The sequence below is a fragment of the Mixophyes fleayi genome, chromosome 9, assembly GCF_038048845.1.
Source record: "Mixophyes fleayi isolate aMixFle1 chromosome 9, aMixFle1.hap1, whole genome shotgun sequence".
NCBI classification, from domain to species: Eukaryota; Metazoa; Chordata; class Amphibia; order Anura; family Limnodynastidae; genus Mixophyes; species Mixophyes fleayi.
The window spans coordinates 37,863,363-37,885,754 of record NC_134410.1 but is presented as its reverse complement, the minus strand read 5'-3'; the positions used below and the strand labels follow the sequence as shown (position 1 = coordinate 37,885,754).

Here is a 22,392-nt window from a genome sequence, read left to right as displayed (position 1 = left end):
AAGTGTTGTTAAATACCGACAGGAAAACTGTTTGCATTGCTTAGATCGGCAGCGATTTAAATTCTCAAGTATCGCTGTACACTGCCCACCAACACCAATGATAAATAGACCCCTTGGGCTACCGTTAAAACATTTTTTCCCTTGCGTGCAAAAAAAATAAGTCAATTTTTACCTCTTGCATTGTGACATGGTTTGTCCAGTTGATGTGAATTATATTAATACTGATATGACTTGCTTGTGTTACAGAGCGGAGGTGGCCAGTGCACCAGCTCCGGAGCTAGGACCCAGTTCCAAGAACTATGCTCTAGAACTGGAACTTGTGAAAAGCAACTGTGTTTAGAGCAGATAATTTTGGACATTGTCCAGGCGTTTTGAAGTTTAAGAACAGGTTATAGTTCTAGAACAAACCTTACAAACTGATTCTTATGGTGCTGTAGCACACATCTAGTTTCTAGTTTACTGGCTACGATTTCTTTTTTTTTTTAACTTTATGAACAACTTAACAAAAATGCATAATGATACAATAATCATTATTCTAGGACCACTAAGTCAACAACTACTTATTATGATAGTCCCATCTTTGTTATGAGTTTTTCAAGTGTGGGTCTTGGTAGGGGTTATGTCAAAGCATCAGTTATCATCTTGTCAGTCTCACACTAAACAAACAAAATCACATGATGTTCCACCAGGGGGTGGTGTCTTACATCAATATCCTTGGTTCTAGCATTGATCTTTTCACTCTTTGCATGCTTGATATACCCTTGCTTGTCTTCATATATTACTGTTGGTTGAGTTGTTGACTCCAAGATCTGTTAACAGCTCACAAAACCAATTCACATCTGGGCTAACATAAGCTGCTGAAACTTATTCTGCCTCTGGATAATGTCTTTGACACTTGTTTTATTGCTGGATTTGACTATCCCTTCACTTGAACAAGTAAGCACTTCTTGACTTCACAGGAGACACCAGCTCAATTCACATAAACATAGCACATAGAGTTTTAGGTACATTTTGCTGACAACTTCAGATGTATTGAGTATACTTATATAGTGCATGACTTTCTTGACTGCATTTAAATCCATTTGACAAGGATTACTCACATGTCTACAAAGAAATCCCATTGTTGCTGCAATATCTGGACGTGTAGTCGTTCCCACATAGAGCAATGCTCCCAACTTTTCCTTCCAACGTCAGGGAGGCTGTGCCCATTGGGGTTGATGCACCTTTGATTTCTGTCATCCAAAACTAGTAGACCATTGAGTCGATTTAAGCATTCTGGTTGAGTTGAAAGCTCCCATATTTCTTTATATGAATCTGAATATTGGAAATATTGTGCAAAAGAAGAAGAAAGAAAGTTCTGATATTGGAGGCACTATCAATTCAAACCAGTACTGAGACAGGATGTCAAACCTCCCCAGACCTTAGTTTCAAAGAGTTTGTTGAGAACTATACTTTGTGATTTATTTGTCTTCCTAGCGGTCAATGATTCAATTGTCTACATAGTAAAGCAGGTACATCCATTTTTCATCTTTACACTTGGAGTACAAGGGTGGGTCAGCTTGACTTTATGAACCGTTCCTCTAAAAACATTTTGCTCATCTTAGAGTTCCAGCTCTGGCTGATTGCATTAGTCCATGACATGTGTAATAAAGTGCTCTACATCTTTTCTTTCATATCCTTCAGATTATAAAACTCTTTTTCAGTGTCCCAATGACTGTTTTGATGTCATATGTCTCACTTTCATCTTGTGCTCAGCTGCCATGGCCATCAGGGACCTGAATGGCCTTTGTTTAGCAGCTGGGGGCAAATGTGTCATTATAAACTTACTATATTCTTGCAAATATGTTTATGTAGTCATTATTAATATTATTATTAGTGTCGACTTTTATTTATAAAAAAAACCCATATAATCTCACCTTGAACAAATTAAGCATTAAAGACACCAAATTAGGGTAAGAACAATGATCAGCAACATTAAGCACGTAAATGTTTTGTACGCAAAAAACATGGCCACTTAAAGGTTGGCTAATGAGTTTGGAAAGCTTGAATGAATTGTCTGAATAAACAAAGTTTTCAATAGAAAATTGCCCCACCACCGGACCTCTTTTGAGAGCAGAATGGGGGGCTTGGGAGGCGAGAACGGCATTGCGGGGCCCTTGCGCAAATTTTACTATGGGGCCCAGCAGTGCACTGTTAAATTGCTGCATACACCTGTTGCATACATATCGGTCACCTATCAAAAATCAGGATGCTTCTCCTGTGACCGTAAATGATTTTCCATGGAAAGCTAGATGTCACAAAAGGAACTTCAAATTTAGATAACAATTGTAACAAATTTAGATGACAGAACAATGAAAATAATATATTTTTTCTATTCTTTTCTTTACTAAATGGTGTGTATTTGAAAACAATAAACATTGTTGTGACATATATTAAATATACTAATATTAATTTACATTCCTATATAAAACATCAGTGTATCATTTATAAACTTGTTTTTCTTTTTTCAACAGACGTAAATATTATAAAACATGCTTTTGAGTGCTGCATTGCAGTATTCTTTAGTCTTTCCAATACAGAAAGCTGCTAGCACTGTACCTTGAAGGTACACAGATAGGACATACAGAAATGCAGAAAGGTACCAGGGATGGCATTAAAGTATTATTGTTAGTAGACCCCTTCTGTACTAAGAAGCCATAGTGCAGCACACTGATGCACACTGATTCCCACTATCACCAGACAGCACCATTCTCAGTGCCAGATATACTGCTTGGTCTTGAACCCTCTAAAAAGTAGCAGATAAACTCTGCAGAATCTCGTTATCCACCCATCACACAATCCTTAATTGGAGCTAAGCAGCTGACTGTATAAAGAGAAACTGCATCAGAGTTGGAATTTCAGACTTCAGACTCTGTTCCCCATTTAGTGAAGCTATCACTCATTGGTGCATTATGGTTTCAATCCATTGCCACCCTCAAGGTTATTATTAATAACTTCTTGTCTATTGGTTGAGGTAGGAAGAATGTATTGATGTTATGTAATAGTAATAATTTAATAAAAATGTACTTAATTCTTCTTCATTCCTGCAAAAGTGTGTTAACAATGGTACATGACAATTGTACATGAACTGACACATTTTACCTAGGTGTTAGGTACTCATGCAAAAATGTCATGCAGAATGCACATGAGCTTAACGCCACAAAAGAGGCATTGTCACTCCAATGTTTGTATGCACATAACAGGCCCCATTCACTAAGAATGTTTAGGGCCTTTTACTCTGTCCGGCTTTGTAATACTTCTGTAGTTGGCAGAATTAGCCAATTAAATTTGAATTCCCTGGAAAAAAATGTTTCCCCTATTTTTACCCAATGTATCCCGATATAAAACCCATGAAATAAAAAATATATTTATTAAAATATATATATATATATATATATATATATTTTTGGAATATAGAATTTTTTGGATAGACCTAGAAAGAGAAAAGGTATATTACTTGGTGAAACCAACATATCTCCAAACATGTAACCTGCTTTGGTCATGAATGAACAAATACTCTGTGGTCGCTAAGTGGTTAAAATCTTGTTATCTGCAGTACTAAAAGGTTACAAAGGATTATGGGGAACAGAACGACCAGAAATGAGGGTGTAGGGGGTAAAGCGAGGGAATAGGGGGGAATGAACGGACACAGTAAGAGGGCAGTATCTCTAGGTTACAAATTTTTCCTTTGTCAATTAGAAGAGTGTCAAAATGAACTTCCAAACTGTTGAATATGATTTGAGGAGAGTGATAGAACAATGACGTACATCTGTGTATGTGTAAGGGTTCAGTGTAGCATGCAGTAATTGTGTTACAGGTTGTGGTAGAACATTTTGTCTTTGTTTGTTTGGAGAGCTGTCGGTGTGTTGTGTAATATGTCAGCTCACCCACTTTGATGAATAATACGCTCTGTACCAAGGATGTGCTAGTGCAGTTAGTTATCCTTGTCTGATTGGCTACCCGTCTCCTGCATCAAGCAAGATATTTGCAAGTTTTACTGGTAACCTCTCATAAATAGTAATATAAACAGTACACCTAATAAAATCATCTAAAATGCAAAATCCTGCTGCTAATTGGTACACAGCTCCTACCCATAAATTAGTGCTGGGAAGTTTGCATTTTTTTTATCGAGCGATGGCTTGTTTAAAACTTTCCTTGCATAGTTTTTTTAAAATTGATTTTTATTGGTGCTTCTTATTTAAATATTGAAATTGGTGCTTCTGCTTAAACAAATTGATCCAATTTAAGTAAATCTATTTAGCCAGTCACTTCAGGGATTTTCAACATGTGGTATATGTACAGCTGTTAAATCTGCTGATTACATTTCCAGATAGGGTGGGGTCTCTGTAACGTGGAGTACCATACATATATATATATATATATATATATATATATATATATATATATATATATCTATATCATGTCTTTCCACACACTACCTGGCATTTCCTTTTTCATTAAAACGTTTAGGGCAGTGACCATGGAAAGCATCCTCAGCCACCATGTCTGTGTATTTAGCATTATTACAGGAAAGCAGATTTAATTTTTTACTTCCTGGTGTTCTGAACTTTCTGAATAGGTTTCCAAATAACAGACCCTGCTATTCCATGCCAGTTTATAGTGACAATGTCACCACGCCCTCTCCTACCTCTTGTCACATGACTTCTCCACCGGATCTACCGGGGCTGAAATCTTAACAGTTGGCATGTATGAATAACATCCTGATGTAAGGGTCGAGGCTGATCTTGGTACAATATTCACTGAACACAGTTGTTATTGGGCTGGGGGGCTGAGGACCAAAGGGGGAATCTGCCCCCAGGGCAAGCCATATTGGGCTACTTTGGGCTGGTTCAGTAGGCTACCTGCTTTTTTTATATTTTTTTTTATTTAAAATGTTCCCAATAGGCTGCTGAGCCGAGTCTCGCCCCTCAGGGCTAAAATTTGCCAGCCACCCCTTAGTTGTTATGTCATTTTTTGAGTTTGTATTTTTATATTAACCTAGACAGATAAAAATAGATAATGAAATATGAAATACTGAGTTACTGTGCTTACTGTTTACTGTACTGTGCTGTCTCACCTTGTATTGTAATTCGTTTTGTCCCTGTACGGCGCCACGGACACCTTGTGGCGCCCTATAAATAAAAATTAATAATAATAATAGTAATGTATGTTATAGACACAATAAGAAAAAATATACTGTACAGTTGGTCTTTATGGAAAAATAGGAATACTTCCAGGTATAAATCTGTCTGTGTCCCTGCCCTGTAAATTAGGAATCGTTTATAACTACTGAATATCATACACCACATATCACATGCTCTCCCTTAATTGTTAACCAGAAAATGGTATACATGTGTGATAAGCAATATTTTCAGTAAATAAAAGCCACCCCATGTATTTTTAGGCTTCACGCCGACAATAGTATCCTATGTCTATTAATTATGATATCTTCGTTTATCTAGTATCTGAATGTTGAGTACATTTTCATTGGCAAATAATGGAACTGTCCTCGCAAAACAGGGGCACAAAGGAATGCACAATATATATCTTTATTTACTGCCGGCTCAGGCTGAAGTATTTTTCATTAAATGACTTTTAAGTCAAAAATGAAGTGATGGCGCCCTCTATACTTGAAATGAAAAAGCACACCAACTGCAAAATTTATGAAGGCAATAATTGTATATTCTATGAAACAATTTAAGCTATCATTAGTTATGGAAATTTTCTGACCCTGAAAGAATGGAACATTTAATGAATTCAAATCTATCTAATTGTTAGACTGCAACAAAAAAAAGTTTTGCAGAGTATGAATGAGCTGTATATACACCGATCAGCCACAACATTAAGACTACCTGCCTAATATTGTGTAGGTCCTCCTCGTGCCACCAAAACAGCTCTGACCCATCGAGGCTTGGACTACACAAGACTTCTGAAGGTGTCCTGTGGTATCTGGTGCCAAGATGTTAGCAGCAGATCCTTTAAGTCCTGTAAATTGTGAGGTGGGGCCTCCATGGCTCCAGAATTGTTTTTCCTGTACATCCCACAGGTGCTCGATCGGACTGAGATCTGGGGAATTTGGAGGCCAAGTCAACACTTTGAACTCTTTGTCATGTTCATCAAACCATTCCTGAATAATTTTTGCAGTGTGGCAGGGTGCATTATCCTGCTGAAAGAGGCCACTGCCTTCAGTGAACACCGTTGCCATGAAGAGGTGTACTCGGTCTGCAGCAATGATTGATTAGGTGGTACATGTCAAAGTAACACATGAATGCCAGGACCCAAGGTTTCCCAACAGAACATTGCCCAGAGCTCCATACTACCTCTGTCGAGTTGCCTTTTTCCCATAGTGCATCCTGGTGCCATCTCCTCCCCAGGTAAACAATGCACGTGCACCTGGCCGTCCAAATGATGTAAAAGAAAACATGATATAATCTGATTATATTTTATTATATAATATATATATATATATATATATATATATATAAAAACTACAGCCCCATTGTGACACAACACCTCCCTATCATACTGTAGCCACTGTCTCGATTCCAGGCACTCCATAGTTGGGTGGTGAGGAGTAGGGCTGTAAACAGTCAGTATATCCCTGCACCCTGGTTCATACTTACCAACTTGACAAAGTTGGTTTCCGGGAGAGGTGGGCATGATGGGGGCGGGCCCCCAAAATGCGCGTCATTTTGCACCCGCCGCAATTCACCGGGAATCGCTGCATTTGGGAGCTAATTCTGCCCACTTCACTAGGAAGTGGGCACTTCCTAGTGAAGTGGGCAGATCCGGGAAATTGCCACACTCGCCCGGGAGTCCGGGAGAGTCTCACAAAACACGGGAGGCTCCAGGACATTCCGGGAGAGTTGGCAAGTATTCCCTGGTTTGACTACTAACACTGGAATTAGAATGTGTTCAAATGCCTATAGTAATATGTTTTTCTAGCAGAAGCTGAACAGTTCTTCCCTGCCACTACAGTACACTAAAATAGCAATGACATTTTGGCGAAGGAGTGCTTATTGATGTCAGACAGAGGCCATGTGATGAAATCTTGTTGGCTCTTTCTCTTTTTTAACTAGGTCTCTAAACTTTTTTTAGCTCTATATTTGCAAATTCATCTGCTGACCAGGAAACACCAATATTTATAGAAACTCAAACGATGCTCCCAAACCCCATATTATTTCTGCAGTGGGACAAAGGCTCCCAGCTTTCCACTTCTGATTACTTTAATTCCTATGCAATAAGTGACCTTACAACTGGGATGTTGTGTGAGCCTGGTTTATCTCAAAGAACGGGATGGTGTAGATGGAGAAACAAAACATTTGTGATGAAAGTGAATTAGCAGGCGGAAGAAGGAACTAACAAAATAGACACAAGAGAGAAAAGATTCTATTAGAATGATAAGAATAAAAACAAGCCTCTAAAACGGAGAAACTGAAAGGAAGCAGAGAAAATGTTAAACTATACTCTGATAATGAAGCTTGCTAGAGTGCATGATTGTGGCTTCCAACATAACAGACATCTACATTTATTATAGGAAAAATTACCGTTTTCACTTTGTGTAAAATACATTAGCAGCAACGTGCGCACATGATAGGTAGGCTGGAAAAAAACCACTTTAATCAGGTTTTTTTTTTGAAACAGAAATAGGAATAACATCCAATATTACAGCATGTGTGCGCCCCAAAAAACCCTAATGCCTGATAATAATCTTATGGGAATTGATTGGATTAAGATACTGGTAAATACATTGAGTAGATGACTGCAGACGACCTCTATTGGCCTATCTGCGGGATCTAGCTCTGTCACTCCTAAAGAGATTGGCCAACTCCCATCTTACAAGGGTAGAAAGGTTAGGGGGTATATTTACTAAACTGCGGGTTTGAAAAAGTGGAGATGTTGCCTATAGCAACCAACCAACCAGATTCTAGCTTTCATTTAGTGCATTCTACAAAATGAAACCTAGAATCTGATTGGTTGCTATAGGCAACATCTCCACTTTTTCAAACCCGCCGTTTATTAAATCTAGCCCTAGATCTCATTCAATTTGTCCACTTCTGTGTGTGACCAAATTGTGCTCTAATGCGCCCCCTGGACATTGGGGCCAAGATGCAGGATCATATCATGTGGGGCTCACATAAACCTTCTAAGGGTTTTTTGTTAAGCACTGTGTGAAACATTTGTGTCCTACAAGATATGTGTTTTTTAGATTCAACTGGTTTTAGGGAAAAAGACATGATTTGAAAGACACTGTCAGAGACAGTTATACAGGAACTCCCTCGCTGGAATGATACGTTTCAAAAGACTTTTGACAACTTTAAATGTGTTGATTTGTGGCTGAAATAAAGTGATATGTTATTTACCATTAGACTGCAGACAAAACAGTCTGGTGTGCTAGTTTAGCCGTCTGCTACATGGCTGTTTCCATAATTTACTCTCTCTGGTATACATAATAGCACCTACACACTTTCCAGCAAACTAACATTCTGCCAGCTCTCTACTGCAGCAAAATCCCATTCTGTCAAAGTCTAACTGAAAAAAACAAAACAAATTACAGCGCAATATGTTTTTCTGCCTTAAATATTTAAATAAACTGCAATGCTTCGCAATAATTTACATATTTCACTATTTTTATATACACTTTTGGCAATGCATAACCAGAAAGTGTGGATTACTGGGATACCAATGTGTTCATGTAACACATTTTGAGATGTGGTGATACACCTCACGTAGGGTACAAGAGGACTTAAGTCTAGAAATGAATAAAGTTTTCAAGTTTTACTGTGAAGGTAGATTTTTTTTTTCTATCATTACAAAACAGATACATGATCAAGTTATGAATTTAAATATCACATTTTGTTTCTCAGCCATAATAATCAAATTATTTCATTTGCTGCATGACGTCAACCAAGTGTTTATAAATTGTGTTGCGGATTAGGTGACTGGGTTCTAAAATAAGATAGTCAAATTCCAATTCTGTTTTCAGTATCTACTTGTAAAAGTTAAAAAGTGAAATAAAGGTTCATTGAAACGAACGCTGCTTGTCAACTAGGAAAAATAGTTGTTGTTTGGTTTTTCATTTTGGAGCACAATGCACATGCTACTTGTTCCTCCTTTACAGAAAACAATTGTCGGCTGCATTTAATTACTTTTACAATTAATAACGACTCACAGTTATATTTATTTGAGCACTGTTGCCATTTTGCATGTTCATATTAAAGTTGACTACATTTTTTTTGTTAATGCTGTGCAGGCCAATTATATTGTGTTACTGTTTATTTAGTTTCACTGTTTCTGTTTTTCCTAAAATGATTTATGTCGTTTCTCCTGATGCATTTTATAATGGTTCTAAACAAATAATTTTAGTCATGTCTCTCGTAATAATTTGTGTCATACATTTGACCTTTATGTTACACCACTGTTAATTAACAATACTATAACCGTACAATATAACGAATCACAATTCTCTCACTGGGCTGGATAGTATCCACTTGGATAAAATATTGTTAGGTATTTTAAATATGACACCATACAATTATTTGTTTTCCCTAAATATTTATTTTGGTGTACAGGGCATCAATTGCCTACACACAGTGAAGGTTGCCATTTTCTATGCTGAATCATTATTCATAGGAATGCCACCCATCAATTCAAAGGAAAATTGGTTGGCTTGTTCCTAGTGTATTAATAGGATGCATTCTCATGAATATACGTTTAACGCACAAAATGGCTGCCTCCACTATATACCTCATACATGTCACTGGTCTTTATTAATTTGAGAAACTGTGTTCTCATGAATAGTAGTTTAGCCCACTAATGTCTGCCTCCACTCCATGTAAATATACAACACAGGATAAACTCCGGGGCGGAACTATTTTTTGGATAACATTCCCTAGGGGAAAACGAGCTGCATACAGTCCTAGTCATAATTACTGGTGTTCATATAGTTCCGTGTCTGAGTGATGTAGTGATCTATCGATCACATTGGGTGATATTTTCCCAGGGCTATTTTTTTCCATTCTGCTTATATTGTTTACTTCTAAAGTTTTATGTTTTCACTGGCAATAACATAGAACGTATTTTCTAAGAAATTATTAGATTCTCATATTCAGCTCTAACTTCATTTTGTTATGTGGTAACCACAGTTCTGGATGACGCTCCCCCTGGCACACAAGAGTACATTATGTTACGGCAAGATTCCATCCAGTCAGCGGATTTAAAGAAAAAAGAGTCCCCATTTCGTGCTAAATGTCACGAAATCTTCTGCTGCCCTCTGAAGCAAGTGCACCTCAAAGAAAACACAGAGCCGGAAGGTTTGTGCACCATGGATCCATGTTATGTTCGTTTCCCTCCTTTTTTTTTACTTTCTACTGTTCGTGTCCCTATCCCGTGCTGTACATCCCCCCCCACCCGGCCTGTGTCAGGAATGACACAGGGAACATAATGCGCTTCATATCATATCCCCCTGCTTGCCTGTTAGTGTCTTATACAGTCTATCAAGGGACACTGTATGATATTAAGCATGTATACGCATTATACAAAAAAATGAAATAAATAACGAAAGAAAAATGACTTGGCTTTTCCCAGATGTAACTGTTTTCTTATCCATGCAGTCTGCATCATCACCACTGCCCCTTTTTGGCTGCTAAATTTGCTTGCTCTTTTAAACAGCATTTACCCTCATGTTTTCTTCTGATATTTGAAGTAATGCACCTCTTTTTGAAGTATGGCACTTGTAAACAAATGACCCTCCCTTCCCCATAAGGCTTCTGCACTTGCTGTAATAATTTAAAGTTTAGCGTCCGCTCCGAAAAAAAAAAAAAGCAAGAGAAGAATGTGTTTGTAATGCACGCTGGACATGAATAAATTGCATGCAAAAGAACTGTGCATCTTAAAGGAGACCTGTTTCTGTTTGTGTTTCTTTTCAGGAACAATAAAGGTTTGGATTAATTTATTGTAATACCAAGTAAAATGTTAATGGGTTACAACTGTGCATAGTTGATAGGATACCTATCTATGCTTAAATATTACGTTAGAGGTCAGTTAAATCCATGAGATTTCCCAGTGCCCATATATATATATATATATATATATATATATATATATATATATATATAGCCCCCTTCAGTTGGCTATTACAGGAATACAGTTAATAAGGTGAACAGTGTTGGCTAAATTCTTCACGGGACTTGTATTAGATGCACAGAGCGATTGATGTTGCAATCTGTAATACAGTTAGCTGAAAATAATATATATATTTATATAGCTAGGTTTTATTTCTATATATGTGGAGTGCTTCTATCATTTTTTTAATGAAAATATTGCCTATTATAAAGTCTTAAATATAATTTAGTGACAGCTGTGTGCTTCAATCGCCTGCAGTTTTTGATTCGGTTTAATATTTTTCATCACATTGATTTATACATGATCATAAAAGAGTACATTACCATCTGCAGTTATGAGCTTCTGTGTCAGAGTTATTAAATGCCATGCAAAATTAACAGACAATAATTATCAGAGAGAAAATCAATACATGACTTGAGGTTAAGTGAATGTATAACCTTATTCTGCTGATGATGGACAGCAGGGTGACATTTTGCTGTATAAGGTAAAAACTGTGAAGACGTTTAATAGTCATTCAGGAAGCTTGTAGTCCCAATTATCATTTTTATAGCGCTATTAACAAATTACAAATGATGAACTAAAGACACAAAAATGTCAATCTTGAAACACATTGAGATTCAAAAGCTTTGGGGGTAAATGTATCAAGCTGAGAGTTTTCCCGCGGGTTTGAAAAACCAATCAGATTCTAGCTATCATTTATTTAGTACATTCTACAAAATGATAGCTAGAATTTGATTGGTTGCTATAGGCAACATCTCCACTTTTCAAACCTGCAGGAAAACTCTCAACTTGATACATTTACCCCTTGGAGTCCAGTATTAATGGACAATTATTAATGTGAAAAAGTCATCACTAGTGACAATCAGCTTGCAGACTTTAGGCCTGAGAAGACCACAATAATTCTGTTACCAACTATTGGCATCTGGAAAGGTACTTGGTACATGATAATATCTTGTGAATAGAGAATATGAATATGGTTGATCAAACTGTGGTACAATTACACTATGCCATATCTACCATGGGGCGAGGTAAGAATCTCATCCCTGGTGGCAGAATATTAGGGGAGACAAAGAAGAGGATCTTTCTTCTCAACAGCATGCATTACTCCCCTATCTACAGACAGTGGCGGATCCAGGGGGGAGGGCGATCGGGGCCCCCTAGCAGGGGCTTGCTGCTGACGGCTGAACACTGTGCAGGTCCGTTCAGCAGTGACAGTGTGCTGCCCAGCTGCTCTGATTGTGTTTTAAACACAATCAGAGCAGCGGGGCAGCACACTGTCACTGCCGAGCGGACCTGCACATACTGTGCAGCCGCCGGCAGCCTTAGAAATTAGAAAGGGGGCGTGGCCTAAATCGCCCCCCCCCTAAAATCGCCCGGGTAGGACAAATGTCTGGGTCCGCCCCTGCCTACAGAACACATTCACACCTCTGTTTCCCCTGTCAGTACATGAGGAAGTAACTGGTGACACCCACATCATTTTGCCTGTCTGTGTAAAGTCCATGTTGTTACTGTCAGTCATCAGTATACTTGTGAGGCTCTAGCAGCAGCAGGAAGAAGCACTAAGTGATTAGTCTGGGAGGCACTGAGCACTTCCTCCTGCAATGACTAGCAGCAATGCAGGTATTGGAGAGAGAGGAGAAGTTATTTTGGGGGAGACAAAGGGAGGACAAACATCCCTGCATACACCAGAGAAGCACTTTAGACAAAGTCAAGAGTTACTAATTCTATTAAATTAATCTCAAAATAACATTTAGAAAAATTAGTAAAAATATAAATGACATCACATTTGGTATTTATTTCACACTTACAGAATATGGGTTACATGGTAAACATTCTAAGAGTTTATAGGCTAAGGTAATGTAAGAAAAAAGTTGACAAATAGTGATGGATCAAATTTTACAATATTATAGGTACACTTGTATAAGTAAATGCTGCATTATTGAGCACCCCTGTATCTGAATTGTGACTTGAATTTGAAGATAGTATTTCAGCTAAGTGATATACTCCGTTATTTCTATTCCTTTCCTTAATTTCCTAGCAGAAAGATAACCCCTAATTTATAAAACAAACTAATACAAATATTTGCAAATCTGATTTTCAATTGGATTATATGAATTTAAGCTCAAAAATCTATGAACTGGACACCTCATGTTACCATTGGCTTGGCTTGTAGTATAAATGATCGATGGCTAGTTGAGTCTATGGTTAACTAAATCTTGTTAGCCATCAAGTCAGCAAGGAAGAGGGTTATTTTTTTAATAAACATAATAAACCAAAAAAACAGTGATTCTCTCACAGTCCTTCACACCTAATATCCTGGTTTAGGTGACATAGACCTACTGAATAGCTGCTTATGAGTGATATGACAGGTCTCTCCAACCTAGCGATCATTTTATAGGTATGTCGGTGATTTACTGACAAGCAGGGGGAGGAATCATTTTGAGAAATGAGGATTTCACTAAGAAATAAATATAATTAAACTATTACAATAAGTTAATATCACCACAAATTATTTTTGGATAAATTTGGACACCTGCTAGTGGGTCTCTCTAGTACAGCTGGCTATGAATCCATCATCACTGTCCACTAAATTTGGTTACATATAAATAGGGATGGGAGTCTGGAGCCAGCTGAATTTGAGCCTGGAACCTGTCATTTCCATCATCATTTTATTTAAAAAAATAAAAATAAAAATCATATTCCCAAATTGATGGCAAGATAATTTGCAATCTTTGTTATTCATTTTTTCATCTGATTTGAAACATGTTGGCTGAAATATCCAGCACAAAAATACGTTAAAATAAAAAAGTTAATGGCAATCATTGACAAATTCTTTTGATCTATGATCAAAAATCATAATCGTTTTGGTAGCACTGTACTATACAGCAGCCGCGGCGCTGTCAAAGAAGCATCCACGGCGGTGTACAGTACCGCCGCGGATGCTTCTTTGACAGCGCCGCGGCTGCTATATAGTACAGTGCCGCTGTGTGGGGCACTTCGTTAGTGGAGGGGAGGGGTTTCTGGAGACCCAGAAACCTCCCCTGCGTGCGCTCCTGGGCATTAATCAATGGAGAAGGCGCAGCAGGAGATGGACAAAACCATTGCATGGCCTACAGCACAAAACTTACCCAGAAAGATGAAAAGATCTTGATATGTATAGCTTGGAGCAGAGGAGGGAAATAAACTTTCAAATATATCAAGGGTTTTAACAAGGTGCAGGAGGGAAACATTCTTCAGAGGAAGAGAAGTATTAGAACACGAGGACATGCACTGACACTGGAGGGAAGTAGGTTCAGAGGAAATTTGAGGAAAGAGTACTTCACAGAAAGGGTAGTGGACAGGGGTGGACCGGACAGGGGGGCAGCGGCTGTTCGGGCCGGCCGCCCCCCCCCCCCCTCCCTCTCCCTTTCCGTGGATGCATTATATTGGCCGAATACTACTGTCGGCCACATCACTTGTCACGCGATGCTGAAAACTGCCAGCCCGCGCCTGGTAGTGGATACGTGGAATAGCCTCCCATCAGAGGCGGTAGAGGCTAATACAGTAGAGCAATTTAAACAATCTTGGGACAGACATAAGAATATCCTTGTAAAGAATAAAGGGTCAAATAGGGTTTGAGGTTACCATAGGTTATTAATACAATGGGCAGATTAGATGGGCCAAGTTATTCGTATCTGCATCAAATTCTATGTCTATGTAATACAAGGATTATTTTTTTGATGACACAGTAATAATAATAATCAGGTTATAGCATGACTGTGAACACTTTCAGAGAGACCTAGAGGTAAATGTATTAAGCTCCGGGTTCTTCAACACCCGCAAGTTCGGCGTCTTCAGCGCTTAAATTTAAAGTGGCGCTGCCTTGTAAAGGGAAGTTTCCCTTTACAAGGCAGGGCCGCTTTAAATTTAAGCGCTGAAGACGCCGAACTCGCTGGTGTTGAAGAACCCGGAGCTTAATACATTTACCCCCTAGAGTTAATATCCCTTTCTGCCTAGAGTTGAACCCATGATGAGCTAATTCTACCACTCATTTGTAAATGACAAAAACGTGAGTCCAGTAATTCAATAATGATTATTTTAACATTGTGTAATGCGGCACTACCAGCTAGGCAAATATTTTAAGACAAAAGGGCCCCTCCTCCTACTGAGCTTTAGGTAGTGTTGGGACATCCATGTGGAGATAGCAAAAAGATGGTTATACGAGATAGTATCTAAAGAGAGAGGTCAGGGAAAGCAATATAGATTTGGGTGTCATCAGCTTAGAGGTTGTATTGGTTGCCGAATTAGCAACATTACCAACAGATAGTGGGAGTGGAGGGGAGAATGTGCCAGAGGTAGAAACACTAAAGGAGCGGTTCAATTGGTAGGAAGTGAACCAGGAAAGGACTGTGTTACAAAGGCCAATGGAGTGAAGGGTGTGTAGGAGAAGAGGGTGATCAACAGTATCAAAAGCAGCAGAGTGGTCTAGGAGAATGAGTATGGAGAAATTACCATTAGATTTTGCAGTAAGTAGATCAATGGTCACTTTTGTGAGAGCAGTTTCAGTAGAATGTTGGGGACGGAAGTCTGATTGCAGAGAGTGGAGAATGGAATGAGAGAGGAGAAAGTGAAACAGGCATTTGTACAGTTATTGCTTAAGTAGTTTGGAGGCAAAGTGGAGGAGAGAAACAGGGCGGTAGTTGGAGAGAGAGGCTGGATTGAGAGATAGTTTCTTTAGAATAGGTGAGATGAGCGCATGTTTAAAGGAGGATGGAAATGTGCCAGTGGAGAGAGACGGGTTGAAGAGGTGAGTTAAAGGACGGCAAGCAGTGGAGGAGAGGGAGCGGAGTATTTGGGAGGGAATAGGGTTGAGTAGACAGGTTGTAGTGTGAGATGATAAGATGAGTGCAGAGACTTCGGCTTCAGTTAGTATATATATATAAAATAGGATATTAAGAGAGTTCATTAGTATTGTTTTTCACTGTTTTCCTCCCTTATGGTGAAAAATAAGATTTAATATTATCAGCTTCTTTGTAGCACTAACAGTCAATTGTTTTGCAGTCCTCTGCAATAGTGTTGCAACAAAGTGCAATAATCTATCAGTGACCTGGCTGATTGCCAAGAGATGCTGCAGTGAATAGCAATGGGAGGGTGGATGGAAAAGCTTCCAAGTGAATTGATAAATATCAGCTGTTGTTTTCAACTCATATGTAGACTTTAGAATCAACTAATATATTGTGTGATTAAGTTCTTAAAAAATAATTTTCTAGACAATAGAAAAGTAGGTGTGAAATTCCCTTTTACACAATTTATGTTTAGTGTTTGGGTGTAGCCAAAGCTGTTCATATATCACTATCATCATATGTATATAAAAATTAAAGACTTTGATGTCCAACTTTAAATAACACTGTGATCAAATAAGATATTATGTGTGCAATTGCCCTATGTGGCCCTCTAGCTGGCCCTATGCTGACAACACACATGTATATTTTGTCTACCAATATGCTAATATTTCCAATGTCCTTGTGAGCCAATCATTTTGCTTTACTGTTGTTTAACTGGATGTGTGCAATTTGACTCACCACAAGTTTATCAGGCCTATCCATTCTACAATACCTACTACAAAGGTCATGCCGGTGCTTCTGCATGGCCAGGAGGCCCAGACTCGGACTTTGACCTGATGCCCAGCGGCATTTAGCTGTGCCTCTAATCTGCAGATATTAATGAGAGATCCTATGATTAAAATAAAATGATATCATATTTATAAATATTATTTTAATGTATATGCAAATAGATAGGTCTGTCTCATGTGACCACAGATTAATATAAAACTCAGAATAGACCTCCAGACATAAAAAGATTAGATAGTGAGACTGCGCAAATAAAAAATGTAATCTTCCTCTTGTAATTATTACAAACATCAATTGCCGATAACTGAGAATTTACAATTTGCATTTCACAATTGGCATTATTGCAACTTTAATCCCAGAATGATTAATATATATCATTGTCAGCCTCGCGCCCATCAGTAAGGACAACAATGCCAGATTAACAGTGAACATGGTTATTTTTATTTTGGAACGGATAAATTGTAAGGTTTTGCGTGTTTCTCCCACAATAATATAATGTTTTCATTATGTTGGATCAAAATCAACATTCTGAACTTTGTTTCATGGCAATTTCAACTGGTTTTTAGTTCACATACTATGCAATTGACCGTCACCATGCTATCGATGTCACTTTGAACAGATTTCCAAAGGAACAATTATCATATGGCTTTCATTTTTTGAATTGGAATCTTTCTTGGAAATAGGTAGCAATGTTTTAGGGGAACAAATAACTAGCAGTCGTGGCACTGTCTGGAGTAGCAGTAATTTTCTTAATAGTATTATTTTTTTAGGCGGTGGGAGATTAGGATAAGTTGAAGTTCTCAGGTTCAATTGCTGGGGCAAGCAATTATTTTTTTACGCTTATCATGTACCCGCTGAATGGCGGCTGGACCTAGTTGCAAGAGTGTTTCATCTTCATCATCATCGACTGATGATGATGAAACTTCACAAGCAGGTTGTCTAATGTAATTTCATTTAATGAGCCTGTTACAAGAATCTAAAAACACATATAACTTTGCATTGCCTTGAACTGACAATTTATTTGCCACACTCTACAGTATTTTTTTAAAACAACTCCTTTCCAGACTTCAGTACATATTCTAGAAAAAGATTTGACAAGGAAAATATATAGCTATTTATGCAATTAATTGTGTGTATATTTCTTAACCATAACATGTAACAAATAATTAAAAAAAGCAGGAAAAAGGCTAATGTTGGGACTGAAGGAAGAGAGAAAGGAGAGGGATCTAATGGAGTAAGGAGGGGGTGGTGGTAAGATATAGTAGGAAGAGGTATGAGGGAAGGGATGAGGAAGATGAAAACATTTATATAGGCATATAGACATATTCACATTTGGTGAGGCCAGCAAGTGTGCAACCAACAATCTTTAGGTATTGGACATTTTGCAATGTTTTTGGGTTGCATCACCTATTTGCTACTTTTTCTCATTTGCCATCTGGCTCCTATGTCTTCTGAAAGCCTAAAAGTCTACCATGCCTTCCGTGTCTGCTGGAACAGAGTGTGTTGGCTTCTGTTAGATAGTCTGATGCTTTCCATGTTCCTAATCTGGTTTAATGTAGCCCACCTCCAGATAGGATGTTGTCATTCTGGCAACGATGACTATTTCGACACTTATACTGTTGACACTGTGTAAATATTGATAGATTCATTCTGTTGACATGTTTAAACCGGTGACACTGTGACTGTTGACAATAGTAATCTCGACTATCACAATCTCGACATCAGTTATTCCATTCAGTTGGGAACTCCAGACGCCTGATGTCAGGATAGAGGCATCGTTCAGACACTAGGAGAAGACTCACGTGGAGCTTACATAACAGGGAAGGATTGAGGTTTGGAACCGGGCAAGTCATTCGGCAAGGGGGGTAAGTTTACTTCCCAGACTGTCACCAGCTGCCGATATTCTCTATGACTGTCTCATCCACTTATGCTCCTCGTTTCGGGTTTGCTTTCTCTCCACGTCCTACTGCTGCATGTCAGTCCTGATTTCTACTATCGGATTGGGATTTTGTCAATCAGGATTAGCGCATGGGTTTAGACATTTGAATTATGGTATGCACTTTTAGCTGCATATTAGCAGCACTGCTTTTTCAACTTTATTCATTATCGACAACCAATATCTTTATATCCATTTGAATTAGTTAATTTATTGGTTGTTTTGGAGTGATCACTCATTTCTTGCTGTTTAATTGTTGCATATTAAATCGTGCTTTGTTTAACAATACCTATTTGCGCTGGGGCTACACCCTACTATGCATAAGAAAGTAGTTTTTTTTTACAGTTGATAAATGCCAATACAAAAGTCCTCTAAGGCGACATGTCCCACATCAAACTCTCCTTGTCTAGGTTGCTGAAGAAGTGCATTATCTGTAATTCTTTCCAGATTATCTTCAGGCATTTGTGTGTAATAACATATGTAAGTTGAAGTGTATATAGATGTGAGAGCAGGTGGGAAAATGAGAATATGAGAGACAAGGGACAAAGGAGAAAGGTAGGTGGATAATTGCAAGTAGTTAATTTGTGATATGACATTGGATACTCGTAACAGTAATGGTGATAGGGAATCCTGGAAGGTCGTATTATATAGCATTTTTAGTCTGTCCAGGCCCAAGGTATTCCCAGAATGAGATTGCATAATAGTCTACTGTAGGGTAATGGGTGAATTAAATTACTCACACAATTGCTTATTTACAGTGGGGGATCTCTTGTTATAAAGGTATTCTTTCTTGCATAATTCTTGTATGGTTTTAATTCCTCATATGATTTATAGGTGCCTTATTAGTCATAATTGGTTATATATTCTGAGGAATGCCTTATTCCATACATTTTGTCCTTAATGGGTTTTAAAAGGTGCTCTATGAGTTATGCCAAATATTGACCAGATTTGCTTCTGTGCTCATTATATCTCTGTCTAAATCTGCAAAGTATGTATTAAAGTTGATCACTACAAATATAATTTAAATCATGTCCCAAAACAAAAATATCTGAAAGTAAGGTAACCTGTTGGAATCTTTTCTGCTGGGTTTCTAAGGCTGCTATATGTGTAATTAAGTCTAAGATTTTGGTATAGAGCTGTTTGCCGTCATTCTCTCTGTGGTGCTGATGCTTCTATAACTACAGGTGTCAGAATGACCTGGCAGCCAAGGCTCACTGAATCCTGGAGTGACACATTGTAAGTAGAATTTAAAGACATACACACTGTCACAAAAGCAATTTGTTATAAATACTTTGCCATTTATATTCTACACTGAAATCCTTAGTGATCTTCTTTTTATGTCTTCTAGTAATCCATGAGTTAAAAAAAAGTTTGGGCATTTGGGAAGAGCCCCAGTGCAATCAGCACCAGGCTGGTTTTCCCTGGGAGGGACGGCAATTTCTTTGCGGGCTTGATCCCCTTAGGAAATTCAGAAATTATGGTAACCAAGCTGGGGTTAGTCTAACGATGATAGGGTGTCCATCACCGCAGTTTTCCTAATATATCTTGGTGCAGGTTACAACTTTTGCAGGGGATCCCATGCTATTCAATCCCTCTTAATTAATTGTAACCAGACCAGGATGTGAACGCTGGCGCCAAACTGTTTTTCGAGAGTTATGGGCTATGTTATTTAATTATTATTATTATTTTTTTACACTTGTAAAGATCCTTGTTGATGATTATAATCATCACAGCTCGAATAGCGGCAAAAATAGGCCGAATCTCCTGGGCCCTGTACATGTGCTCTATTGTTCAGCTCTAAATTGGTTGAGTGATCCAATGAAAGAGTGTGCTTCTCTTTGAACCTAAAAAGATTTATATTGTTTAAGAATTTGTTTAAGTGGCGAATAGTTCTTTTTTCATAGAGTTTATTTAAAAAAAAGGTGTTATATGTCGGACCTCACAGATCAATAACAAAGGCCAATGCTGGATTAGAACATGTTGTTGGTTATATTGTTCTCTGATTATCTGGGTTTTCGTGTTACATTACAGAATTATATTTTTTTCTGGATATTAATACTAGATCACAGTTTTTGCCAGATTTGCAGCCATGGTCAAAGTAACTAGCCTTATAAAATCATAATAAAATCTTGTTGGACTAGAAAGTTTTCCTAATTAAGGTGCAGTATTTTGTTGCAGGTTTTACTGCTAATTTAAACTCTTAATAATCACTGCCTTGTAATCTCACGAGGATATTACGACATTAGAGCAAATTACTTCTTGTTTGTGACCATGAGGTCAAACATTGCATTGTTACAATTAGGACCTGAAAGATGTTAAAAAATATAGTGTCTGCCAAAATAACCATCTGGTCTTTGCTTTCTTGCTCCAATGATAACCAGTAAGAGAGTTCTGGAGAGTAAGCAGAGAGTTCTAATGTACCATTTTATGCAGAATTCATGGACAGCTCTTGTGTTGATACAGTTACACAATCATTATAGTATGATTATCATATCCCACTCAGGTCCAACTTATTGCTTGTATCTTCACAAAAAACTTGGGAGCCCCAAACTTAATTTTATTTATAAAAGTAAAACCCAATCAAAGTCAATTATGAAAACTGGTACATTGGAAAAGTGCTATATCCATGCCAACCAATCAGACATGACCTTTTTCTTTTAAAACGTTTTTCATAAATGGCCATAATTGTGTTTCTATTGTATATTTTTAGTCTTATCACCCTCTATGATTAGAATAAAGGAGAGTGACACTTACAGCAGATCAACCAGACATATATTAAACAAGTATATGAATGGAAATTATGGGGATTTTCTCAACCCCCCTAAAAAGGGAATTCACTGTCCCACCTCTAATTTTTTAAACCGCAATTTCCCTCTAAATTCAATGAAATAAATGGGAAAACCTCCATTTATTTTAAAGGGTCAGATTAATAAATAAATTCCAATATAGCAGGGAAGCTGTGGGGCTCCCCTGCCATAGTGAAAACCAACCCAGACTGGTCAATGCACAATTCTATAAGAAGAGAACTGTAAAAAAGAGCATGACCCCCCCCTCCCCAACAAACACAGGTTGAAAAGCACTAAGGTTGTTCCCAAACTCTCTTTGATGTGTGGGGGCTGGAGAAAAGAAACAGGGTCCCCTGCAGTGACAGTTCTGAGTCAAGAATGACACAAATGCAGTGATCTTGAGGAGAATTATTATTTAGTGTTGTCAACAGAAATAAAGATAGAAGGTCCATAGCGTCTGTTGGCAGGTAAAGAGATTAATAGCTACATTTTTATAAAGATTGATTTTAAAATTTGCTTTTGATGAATGAAAATCCAAGATAAAATGGCACATAGACATCCAGTAATACAGATGGTGCAAGAGGACAGATACATTTGGGTGTCATCTACAGAAAGGTGATTCTGAAACCTAAAATAAACTTATCAGTTTTCCAAAATAAAGTGGTATAGATAGACAAGTGCAGAGGAACTGAAGCAGAAAGGAGCTTGATCCAGAGGAATGAGATAGGATCAAACTTGGATTGATTTGAAGTGAATGATGAGAACCAGGATAGGACAGTGTCCAGTAGACCTAGGAGGGAATGCAGCATTTGTATGAAAAACGAGTGGTCAACAGTGTCAAATACAACAGCGAGATCAATGAAATTTTTATTTAGAATTAACAGTGCTCAATGGTTGA

General features: G+C 38.0%; 1 protein-coding gene across 7 annotated transcripts in view; it reads left to right on the top strand.

Annotated features, from left to right (window-relative positions):
- FGF13 (fibroblast growth factor 13) overlaps positions 1-22,392 on the top strand; it is a 281,106-nt gene that overhangs the window by 151,993 nt on the left and 106,721 nt on the right. For 4 of the 7 annotated variants that reach the window (XM_075187305.1, XM_075187304.1, XM_075187306.1 and 1 more), the window contains one exon: positions 10,185-10,352. The exons of 2 other annotated variants lie outside the window; for them this stretch is intronic. In XM_075187305.1, the coding sequence (XP_075043406.1) occupies positions 10,185-10,352 (168 nt within the window). Of the gene's footprint in view, positions 1-6,316; positions 6,414-10,184; positions 10,353-22,392 lie in introns of those variants that run through there. One more of the 7 variants, XM_075187301.1, reaches the window with a different exon arrangement.